At 38.0% G+C, this 11757-nt stretch overlaps 1 protein-coding gene across 12 annotated transcripts; it reads right to left on the reverse strand.

The window, feature by feature from the left end:
- Positions 1-305: 305 nt before the first annotated feature.
- Positions 306-11272, reverse strand: LOC104610112 (uncharacterized). Of its 12 annotated transcripts, XM_088902635.1 has the most exons (9): positions 10713-11267; positions 9623-10385; positions 9261-9522; positions 9113-9181; positions 8950-9027; positions 4635-4699; positions 3564-3717; positions 3272-3385; positions 556-3137 (listed from the first exon to the last, which is right to left on the reverse strand). In XM_088902635.1, the coding sequence occupies exons 2-3, from the start codon at positions 9903-9905 to the stop codon at positions 9476-9478; spliced, it is 330 nt and encodes a 109-aa protein (XP_088758761.1). In that variant the 5' UTR covers positions 9906-10385; positions 10713-11267; the 3' UTR covers positions 556-3137; positions 3272-3385; positions 3564-3717; positions 4635-4699; positions 8950-9027; positions 9113-9181; positions 9261-9475. The 12 variants fall into 12 exon arrangements, 9 of the variants coding, with proteins under 9 accessions (XP_088758762.1, XP_088758757.1, XP_088758764.1 ...); XM_088902636.1 differs by adding an exon at positions 306-541 and having other exon boundaries at positions 2896-3137; positions 4635-9181; XM_088902631.1 differs by adding an exon at positions 307-541 and having other exon boundaries at positions 2608-3137; positions 4635-9181.
- Positions 11273-11757: the final 485 nt, after the last annotated feature.

Consider the following 11757-nt stretch of genomic DNA (forward strand, 5'->3'; position numbering starts at 1 on the left):
CAAAGAGTTAAAGTTTAACTTTCAAGTCTGAAAATGAGGGCCCATTTCCTCTAACAAATGGGTGGTGACTACATCTCATTGAGTCAGTGATGTATCCGGAAGCGTGTCGTTAACCACTTCGGAACACCAATTTAGAGATTTATAAATTTTTTCAATCCTCACGTACCTTAAACAATATAGTACATGGCGAGGAAGGGGTTGAACCCATAGGGAAGCGAGGGAAAATTATTATTTTCTCGTTCCAGACAAATAAAAAGAAAATGGAACTGGGGATTGCAGAAAATAAGAACATAGAATTTATTAATGTTGAAATTAAAGGTTTGGAATTAAACAAGACAATAATTAAAATTCAGAAATTAAAAGAGTACGGAAATCAACAAAAAAATAAACAAAAGTGATCCAAAATCAGACCCAGTGGCGGTAGCTGCAGATTGGCCAAACAGCTTGCAGGAATCCCTCCTGACAAGAATTGGGCATCCTTCCCTTCTTCAGCCCTCGAACCCCTCGAGACACCTTAGCCTTGAACATGACGAATTTGGATCTGCAAAACATACAAATGAATGGAAATTAAATCTAAAAGGTTTCTGAAATAAAAATAACATGAAAGAAAATAAAGAAAATAAAAGGATGGTTGATCAGATCTAGTAGCGGTAGTTGCAGATTAGCTGAACTGCTTGCAGAATCCCCTCCTGACAAGAACTAGGTGTCATTCCCTTCTACAACCCTTGAACTCCTCAAGAAACTTTAGCCTTGTGAACTGGGTGAATTGACCAACCCCTTCTCCAGAGCCCTTGGAGTCCTTTTTATATAGAAGGGTGGACAAAACTAGGATTAGAGAGAAAGAAGGGGCGACAACTAGGTTTTTGCAGAAATATGGGCACCCTAGGATTTAGAATGGAGGGTTAGGATTGTTCTAAATTGATCCTAAGGCTGGAAAGAAAAGGAGAGGACACCTAAAATTATGTAGGGTTGAGATTTAATGGCTAAAGGCTGAATGTTGAAGGTTATAAGTTAGGTGGCTCCCTAGGGTTAGAATGCTAAAAAGAGAGTGCCCTATAGTGGATGGTGGAGATTAGAAGGGATGGAGGGTGAGGATTTAGCAATTTGGGGTGGCTAGGGTTTGTTAAGGATGAAAAGAATGAGTGGAGAGGCGCATTATGGTTTTCTAAGGAGAGGGGAGTATGCTAATACAGTAGGAGGGGCGCCATTTTTGGTTTAGCAGATAGGAGGCGCCCTCCTGTGCTCAGTTTTTCACAAAAACACCCCCTCTCTCAGTTGAACTTCACATCAGCTTCCCAAAAACTATATTTCAGCCGTGAAAGTCTCCAGTTTTCCCCAAGATTTGTACAGAAACCCTCAGATGTCACAATATTGAATTTAACTGGGAAAATGAGACATTTTGATTATTCTAAGGCCGAAAATACCCCAAAAATGATGCCCTTATGGCATCAAACTACAGAGTTATCACACCCCCCAACTTAACCATTGCTAGTCCCTTAGCAATGCAGCTTTAAAATTACATTAAGTAAAGAGATCATTCCCATTGCAAGATCATCCCCGACAAAGTTAGCCAAGGATCCTGATTTCACAATTCTCAAACTTTGTATAGATCGGTATAGACACCCCATTTTTGTGCTCTTCAGTCTTTCTGAACACTTTGAGCTTCAAGCATGCTTCAACTAACCTCGTGGTCGACCTGGGGGTATTTTTGGAATTTTACAAAAGTTGAGGCCTCGAGGATCCAAGACCATAGGTACGTAGAGACTAGAAACCTAAACCCAATGACACCAAGATCACCCAAATCCAACACCATTTACCCCTTCATCCTGAGACCCGAAGTCGAAATCGATTCTGATCGTCTGATCGAAGTCATTTTAATCCTAATCCTCATTTCACATCAAATCCAAAATCCGAAACCATAGGTACATAGAGCCTAAAAATCCGAAACCAAGGACACCAAGATCACCCAAGTCCAACAATGTTTACCCCATCATCCTAAGACTCGAAGCCGGAACCGATTTCGATCATCCGATCGGAGTCATTTTGATCTTAATCCTCAATTCAAATCAAATCCAAAATCCGAGACCATAGATATGTAGAGCCCAAAAATCCAAATCCAACGACACCAAGATCACCCAAGTTCGACACCGTTTACTCTATCATCCGAAAACCCATAGCCAGAACCAATTCCGATCGTCCGATTGGAGTCATTTTGATCCTAATCCTCATTTAACATCAAATCCAAAATCTGAGACCATAGGTACGTAGAGCCCAAAAATCCAAATCCAGCAACACCAAGATCACCCAAATCCAACATCGCTACCCCTTCATCTCAAGACCCGAAGCCAAAACCGATTCAGATCGTCCAATCGGGATCATCACTGATCCTAAATCCTAACCCCAGAAAATCTGAAATCCAACCCTGTAGATGGATAGAACTCAAAATTCTGAGTCCAATGGTACTAAGATCGTCCAATTCCGACACCGTTAGGCCCTCAATTACAAATAAAATTTAAGAAAAAAAAAAGCATTCTCCATTCAAAATATTTGAATCACAAATACATGGTATATTCAATTCTTTTGCCGATTGATGTTGAAGTTAGTAACCTTCAGGTTCTTGGAGAAAGATACAGAAGCCAAAATCCATTTAAGAAGCTGTAGGTTGAATGAAGTCCAGGAAACGAACTAGCCTTCTATTATGGCTGGCCTATGAATTGGATAATAATCCTTTAGTTGGAAATGCATCCTATACCAGCAAGACATAGCTACTCTCTTAGTCTTTGATTCTCAACGTTTGATGCCCATATTCATTGACCTCGTGCAAATTTACTGGTTTGACTGGTATAGATCTTGCATGTAAGATATTGATATGTTTTCTTTTCTCCTTGAACTCACTTTTTTGATATCTGATCTCTCTTTTTCTCTTTTACAACATATATGCTGAGTGAAGTTCCTAAGTCTTGTGGCTGATTCCCTATCAGCCAAGGAGGATAACCCACAACCTACAGTTGAGAAGTTCCTAAGTCTCCATTCAAGCTTGAACAGGGCTCGTCTTGTGGCTGATTCCCTATCAAATTTTTGGTGCCAATACCAGTAACCCAGATAAGATTTTATGCCCTGTAGGATTGCTGATTGTTCTGCACACAAAAGGTGAAAGAAAATTTTCAGTAACTTAACCATATATCATGTCAGGAGCACAATGAACATTGTCATTAGATTCATTACTAAGACCAGAAGAAAAGAAACTCAGGAATTAAATTGTCCAACCAACCTTGTAATGTGTGCGTACCAATCTTTTCGGTAGTCACTAACACCTACAGTATAAGCTAGATCCTGGTAGGGATACAAAAGCCCATACTTCTCCCACAACCCATATTGCCTAAACCTACACATACATGCATTTAGAAAGAAGAATCAACAACTATAAGAAACAATGCTTAGAATTAACACTTATTTGATTTTGGTGTTGTAATTAATGGAAATGGGAACTAAAAGAACTGGGTTTCTTATCTTTTTGTTGCTGAGATGAAGTTATTATGGTAATCTGGTAGCAAAATAGATACCTGCCCTGATTTATGTAGAGTGGGTTGAAATAGCGGGAGTCGAGATCTGGGATGAAGAACTCAGCAGCTGAATGGTCAGGAACACCAATCTCCCACAAGGTTAGGGCATCTCTCGGAGGCTCATTTACAAGAGTGCCCAGATCAGCATATCCTCCTAGATTCATTAAACAATAAACATTTATTGCCCATTAACATCAAAAGGTTATCCAAAGTATATATGCATGACTTTAATGGCTTGATTTTAATTAATTAAGTGCAAAAATGACACTTCTTTTCAATTTTTGGAATACCTTGGAATACCTTAGCCTTCCATTATGCTACAAATAATAAATATTTACCTTCATGTTTTGATTCATTTTTTAATGCACTAATTTTCCAGTAAATTCCATCTTGTCTTGACAAAAGAATAATGTTAAAGATTAGACAGTTACAAAATGGTAGCATTTGGGTAACATATTCCTAATTCTTGTCTTCCCCTTTCACCCAAAATGCTTATTCCAACCACTGGAGATGGGGAAGAAGATAAGTCGCACTCCACCCCTTTCCATCTACAACAATCATCTCCATTATCCCCCCAGTTATACATTTTGGAGGACGCATCTGGATGATGATTGAATACTGAGTCTCTGAGTTGTAAAAGAGCCACCCTTTCCTTCTCCACACGGTAGTGATACCCTTCTTGGGCTTGGGCTTGGGCTTGGCATCCACCAAATTGCAAGTAAGAGAGAAGAAGAAGAAGGCAGCTAAAATAATAATACAATAAGGACACCTCCACCACCATCGTCTTCTCACACCAACACCAAGCACACCTCATCTCCACAATTCTCTGTTTGCTGCTATATATTTGGTTAATATAAATAGTAGCCTAAAGCTTGCCTTAAAAAGTAGGGAATTATTAGCTTAGTTAAGAGAGAGAAGAAAAAAGACTCCCCTCCTTCAGTATGCTCTGACCCACAGTTTGCTGAATCATGTGGTGCTAAATGACTTCTGGCAACCATATCAATAATTCTAAAGTCTTCACGCACATGGAAGTGAAGGATTAGGAATACTCTACATGGAAAGAAATCATACCTGTGCAGTGGTTATAGGCACCAATCCAGGATGATCATCCAAATAGTGCCTGTCTTCATGAAGATCTGATAATCCATTGTATACTATAAGTCCATAGAAGACATAGAATAACAACATAAGTTTATCCTACACAGCACAGTGAGAAACAAGGGAAACGTATTCAACACAGTACTTAACATATAAACATCATATAAGCTTCAGGATCTTATGTTCTACTACTACTATTTTCCAGCATGATATACCATAGCTTCACCACTAGTGGTTTCTTATACCATCCACCCAAAGATGCTATACTCAGTTGCCTTGTTCAGTTACACAAAAGAACGGCATACTGCATACATTGGACAACCCCTATATTGCTCCTGCAGATATAGCCTAAAAGGAATTTACAATGCCAAAACTGTTTTTTGATGTTGACTGGTTGCAAGTTTGTTCAGATCAGGCTAAATGAGTCTGGTATAGCAATACAATTGACTGAGGATTTGCTGATTTTTTATATGAAACACTGAGTAACAAATTTTTCAATAATACAGTTATAGCATTTTAGTCCTCAGTAAGCAATTTGCTTTTCAAAATTTCCTATTGGAAGTACTTCCAGTCCAAATTATCCCCTATAATATTCAGGCATTGGTTTGTGACTTTTCTATCACTATAATGAGATGATAAGACTAAATCTCTTGGAGAAAGACATTCAAATAGTTATAAACTTCTAACTTTGCACTTGTACACAAGGCTTGGCTATAAGATGCACACACTTGACATGCAACGTTCCAGAACTGGAACTAAGCCACGGGACTATACCTCGGAGAGACAAACACTTATGCTAATTCTTTAGGTGCACAGAAGGGTCAGCAATAAGGTGTTGCCAATGTGGTGAATATCTAGTTTTTTTTTTTGATAAATAAGAAATCTAGTTGTTATGGCCTCCTTATGCAGTGTAGTGACTAGTCGGTGCTTTCAGTGCTAACTAGTCAACCACAAAATAATGATTCAGTCTCACTGCTCAAATATATAAACATATTTAATAATGAAATCTCATAAATAATTTAATAAAGACTGCAGGCATTCAATAAAAGATATGAGCATTAACAATCTATTGATCAAAATCTCAGTAGGGAGAAATAGTATTTGTTCCTGATATGATTCCCTCATTCCCTTGTAAATGACAACTCCATACCAGCAAACTATTGATCAGAATAAGACCTAAAATAGCTACTTGACTGTTCCTGTTTTTACTTTGTGCATTCATTTTTTTGTCAACTAAGCAAACTAATCATTAGCTAACCAAATAAAAAATACTTAGTTGTCCTAGGAGACCACATCATGGGTATTGGCTGGTTACTGATGCAGTTGGTATGTTATACAATTGAGTAATTGCTAGACTAGGTGTTAACTAGTCAGTGCTTTGATAACATTGCATGGGATCAGCAAATCATAATGTAGGACACCACATTGTTGTTATAATTCCTTTAGTATGGCCCAACCCAAAGTTGAAAAGATCTTGTCCAGATATCACAAGTTTACAACATGATTTCTTGACATGATAGTTGACATCAAGACCAACTACCTAGAAAGGATAAACCTCTAGGCCTAGGTACTTTCCTTTCTAATAACCAAAGTATTGTTATGGTAAACCAACACAACCTGAACCAAAGCTGAAAAGATCTTGTCAAGACATCACAAACATGATTTAATGATTTCTTAACCTGCTAATTCATATCAAGACTAGATGTCTAACAAAAAGGCCAAACTTGCAAAGTAAAGATCTTTTGCTTTCTACTACAAAATTGAGAAAATTAATTTCCAAAAAATAAATTAGGTTACATCGAAGCACTGTAAAGTTTACTTTCAATTCCATAAAAAAAAAAAAAAAGTGATACTAGATCCCCCAATACAACAAGATATGGAAATGACAAGACCTAATGAATAGGTTTGTTAACCCCGTTCAAGCACTCCTTTTGTTCTAGTAGCAGGTTTACAGGAAAAGTCATAAACCAATGTTGACTGGGTTGCCTAAAGGTTAGGCCCAAGCCTAGCACAAAAAACATAAGAGCCCAAACTTTTGGGGCCAGGCCCAGCCCAAGGACTGAAAATCCAAGCCTAACCCATGTAAAATTGTGGGTTGGGTCGGTCTGGGCTTGGGTTGGGCCTGTTCAAGTTGCACACCCCTAGTCCTAACTATATGGGGTTGTCTACATGAATTCTATTTCACCAATTCAGAAACAGTTACAGAAAACCAAGGGAAATAATGCATCCAATGTCATCCTATGCATAAAGGAAATTGAAGATGCCTGAGTGGCCCATCTTGCCCCCTTTGTGGTGGGCATAGGCAAGTCATTAGCTTTTGGGATGACTCTAATCCTCCACCTTACCGAAGGCTATGCTAGCTAATATGAGGTAGACTTTTGATAACATGGTAACCCAGCTCTAAGCAATAAGATGGCAGTGAAAAGGATATACTGCCATTAGCTTCAGATGTATGGCTGCAATGATTAGTAGATCTTGAGTCTAATACAGATGGTTGTAGAATACAAAAATCTGAAAAAAAAATATATGGGTAATTATTCTCTTCAATAGTGATTCTTTCCATTAATCCCTAGATCAAAGAAAAGAGGTTTAATCCAACAAGCCTCTAGAACCTGGGTAATCTTTTCAAGAGACTGAACTAAAATTGGAACAACTATATCTAGTAGAAAGGAAAAGGGAAAAAAGAACTGATGCATCACTAAATTGCTCTAATGATCAACGTACCAACAATACTTCTATACCAAGGTTCCCTGATTATAAACATTCTGGCATGGAATCATTTTTTTCTTTGAATCCTAATTCTGATCATATTTGAATTCCTACAAAGCTGGAATGTTCTAATATGTATAAAAATGAAAAGAAGAATAATGCCGATTTCTATGTCCTATCCATTCTGATTCCTAATGGAAAATTTCTATTCAACCTCATTTTTGCAAGGTTTATTAGGTGTCATTGCATTTATTTAACAGTAAAGAATGATATGGATCATGGTGTTAATAATAATGAACAATAGTTGAGATCTAGCCAATTTGTGAAGATTTTGAGTGACAACTCAACAATTTTAAGTTCCAGTTCATTATAGCAAACTCAATCCTTGCCATGCTGATTAAGAAATAACAAGAAACTGTAGAAGGCACAAAGAGCAATCAAGTATAGCAGATAGCCATCACTTGCGCAGACAGAGTTGTGCTTACCACTAAGGCTAGTTCTATCTAAAAGGGGATTATTTGTGACAGTCCATCAACAACTTAATAAGACTAGAAAACTTGAAAATGAATCTAGTAAGCAAGGGAGCATGACTAGTTCCAAACCCACCCAAAGTCGAGGATGATCATTAATTTTACAAGGAAAGATGACTGATCTATGATTCCTAGATACTAAAACCAACAAAGATATGAGAAACAGGGAAATGACTCTTCATTTCCTAAAATCCAGATATCCATTTTATTTGATTCTCAAACCAAAAAGGAGATTTTTGTACTTAATCAACTATTAGACTGTGTTTGAAACTTTGAATCATAGTAATCAACTATTGTTTGACTCAAACTTCCTCAATAAACAGAAAAGTAACACTAAGACTTCTTGCTTTCTATCTGCTTTCTAATCTAGTAACTAGGTTTCAGCCTATTGTAACCACACAAAAACTTCAACGATATTCTGATTTAACCACCTAGGTTCCCTATTACCACTAATTCAGGCACCACTAACTTCAGTCTCATTTAAGAGAGTCAATGTTGCATGGACTCTCTTAAATGATTGAAGTGTCCATAGAGGACATGTGTCAGACTCAGACACTCCATGGATTCTTGAAGAAAATTTCTATGTGACATTTTCTTTTTCTCCTTATTTGACATAGATTAACAGTTAATTAATACAATGAATGTCATTTTTCCTACAGGAATGTCAGCAAGCCCTTGTTTCTCTGTCTTGCCTTGTCAGATTGCCGAGCATGCATGGATTCTGATTCTTGTGTCCATGTCCATGTAACAATGGTCAAAACCAATAACTATAAGACCCAGAAACCTACCCTGCAATCAAAAAAATTTGCTCCTTCCAGGAAGTACATACTTCCACTTTTTTTACAATGGATGTTAAAGAAATGTGTACTTGTTTTCCGAAAAATTTTGAATGTTGTATGACAGTATGAGGTGGCTTTAACATCCACCGTGAAAAAGCTAAGTACCTACTTCCGGGAAAAAGTGAAGAAAAGCTCCTATATCTAACAACATCTAAGTGCTTAGGCATAAAATCACATAAAATCAACAAGATACTCACTACAAAGGTTTACCTCATTAAATGTTTGCTTCCATTCTCCAAGTGTTTTCAGAGCACCATATCTCTTGTCATTGATTATTACCCTCATGGGCTGGGATTTTCCTTACAAATATCAATATCAAGCACTAGTGTAGAATCCACAAAGGTTGAGAATACCTTCATGCATTTCAGCTTACCTGCTCCCAAGTCCAGTCGGATTCAACATTTGCTGACTCCAAAAGTGCTTTGAAAGCAGTTTTTGCTTCCTGAAAGATATGAAATGCATGCCATAAGTTCAGTGTTTACACAACAAATAAGACATGAAAAGCAACTTCTAAGGCATACCAGCTTATTAGCATAAACCAAGGGTCATCAATTGTTTTCTCCTCTGCAGTATTAATATTGATTTTGCCTGCAACAGCCATGCCCTTTTTTTCTTCCTAAAAAGCATAAACAACATCAATTTTTCAACAAAAATACAGAATAATGTAAAAAAAGAAGCATAGTTGCACAACAGAGAGTGGCACATTCTGTTGTGACATCTTGAGTAGAAGCTCCATCTACAGAAGTTGTAACATCTTGATTAGGCACATTCTCAATATTAGTCCTGCAAGTTGGACAGGCAAAGGGAAGCAATAAAAAAATTACCAGCATGATCCAACCACAAGCAACTCAACAATGTCTTAAGAGCTGCAAAATATGCATACGTTGTTGTGTAGTTGTGTTGACCAATGTAGCAGCAACAACTGCTGCAGTAGAATGAACACCTGCTGCACTTCTTGTTACAGCACCAAGTACAGCAGGAACAACTTGTGACCTAGAAGCCACCATAGGGAGTGGATAAACAGCAGCTACAACAGGTGCCACTGGAACTGGGCTTGATGCCAAATCGGGTATAAGAGTAGATGGGGTAGAGCTAATAGAATTAGCTGAAACAGATTGTGGCTCAACTGAAGAGACAGTGACAGAAACTGAGGTGTGAGAGGCCATGGTAGTCTCAGGCAGAATACTCTGACTAGCTGCTTTTTCTGCCTATTCACGGGCCAACTTAATAATAGCATGTGTGGCAACGTTGGAAAATGCAATAGAAACAAATAAAATTTGAAACAAAAAGAAAGTGAATTTCTCAATGAGTTGTATTAAGACACCTTCAATTCCTCAGGCATCATCCATTTGGATTGCTTGGTAACCTTATTATAGTAATACCTACAACAACCTCAATGTTTACATTGCAATCATTTGAAAACCAATTAAACAGAACTGAGGTCAAACCACATTAATATTTCGATGAGTGAAAATTAAGAACTCAGAAAATCAAAAGTTATCACTTACTTCCTCCCTTTTGGATTTGTAAATTCCTTCCAAAGAGTTGATGCATCTGCCCTCTGAGCCCTAGGTATTGCTCCAGTTCGAGTTCTTATGTTACTTGCTTCCCCATTGGGATCAACTCCAGATGATGATAAGCAATGGCTTTGAGACATGGAGTTAATATTTGGTTTAGAGTTGTCAGAGACTCAAAATTTCCAGATAGACAAGAGAATAAATAACAGAAGGCAACATGAATAAAATATATAACAAAAGGACGCATTAATCTGACGGAGAGCGGTCGCTGCCGCTACCATCCACTCTAAGTTCCAGTTCTTTGGATTCTAAATCTGGATATGCAGACAAGTCGAAAAATTAACTCGACGAGTGGTATTCGTTCGTATTCTACATCCTTGCTTAGGTTACGTGTTTCGTCTGTTCATCGGGTTCGCTAAACAGGTGATCTGAAACTCATGAGAGCGTGTCACTCACCTCGAGAACAGATGGACCATGATCAGTCTTGGTGCCGGTGGTGATGCAACTGATGACCAGGCCGTGCTTTCGGACTCCCCTGTACCACTCTGGTCCAATCCTCTTGAGCTTTACATTGGTGAAACCAACCTTCTCGAACCACCAGAGGTAATCTTCTTCTTTAGAAAACAGCATCCAGAGGTCTGCGAAGAATTTTGAAAGCCAGAAAGTCGGATAAAAAGGGCCTATGATACACGCCTTTCCTCCCTTCTTCAGCACCCTATAAGTCTCTGCGATCCCTCTAAAAATTATATATTACAATCTATTAGGCCTCCCTAGTAAGAAGGAACCCCTACATACGCTGATTGATGTTGTCCGTGTAGAACAGATTGTCTGTGTGTGAGAGAGATAGAAAAAGAGAGCGAGAGAGAGAGGGACGACTGATCTTCAGGGGCAGTCGCTTGATCTCTAGTGGCAGTTCTAATCGACTGCCGCTAAAGATCAATATTTTTAGCGGCAGTCCCATATAGCCAGGTTGAAAACTGCCGCTAGTAATATATTTTTTGTAGTGCTAAATAATTGCATTAGTAGATTGCATCCCACTAGTAAATCTTCTTTTGCATTTGTTATTAGCTAGTTTCACCATCAATCGTTTAGTTTTCTAGTTCTGCATAGCTTCCTTAATCACTTAGTGTCATTCTTCAATCTATTTTTAATGAAATACTATGCTTTCCAACATGTCACATCCTTTCTTATTTCAACTTGTAATAATAATGCTTTGTTTCAATCACAACCCCTTCAAATTAACTAGTTGTTTGCGTAATTTATTCATCTTTTCTTCCATGATTTAATATGTTTCATTTCTAGCTTCTTTTGGTAAATTCCATTTCTCTCATGTCTTGATAAATTTATATGTGTGTGTTAATTGAAATTTCAAGTCCAAAGTTATGAATAATCCTTGGAACATTGGTGAAGTAGAGGCTGGTTTAACTGGACGCGTGTGGGGTGCCTAACACCTTCCTGCACCGTACCTTGGTCCCCGGACCCTAAGAATCTCATTTCCATT

The sequence above is a fragment of the Nelumbo nucifera genome, chromosome 4, assembly GCF_055504915.1.
Source record: "Nelumbo nucifera cultivar China Antique chromosome 4, China Antique-T2T, whole genome shotgun sequence".
Lineage (NCBI taxonomy): Eukaryota > Viridiplantae > Streptophyta > Magnoliopsida > Proteales > Nelumbonaceae > Nelumbo > Nelumbo nucifera.

What these genes read in the sequence shown, in the direction of transcription:
- LOC104610112 (XM_088902636.1), bottom strand. Translation starts at nt 9,905, where the DNA reads ATGGCCTCTCACACCTCAGTTTCTGTCACTGTCTCTTCAGTTGAGCCA. An exon ending in CAACACAACTACACAACAAC is followed by an intron (nt 9,523 to 9,622) that starts GTATGCATATTT and finishes TCCAACTTGCAG; the next exon opens with GACTAATATTGAGAATGTGC.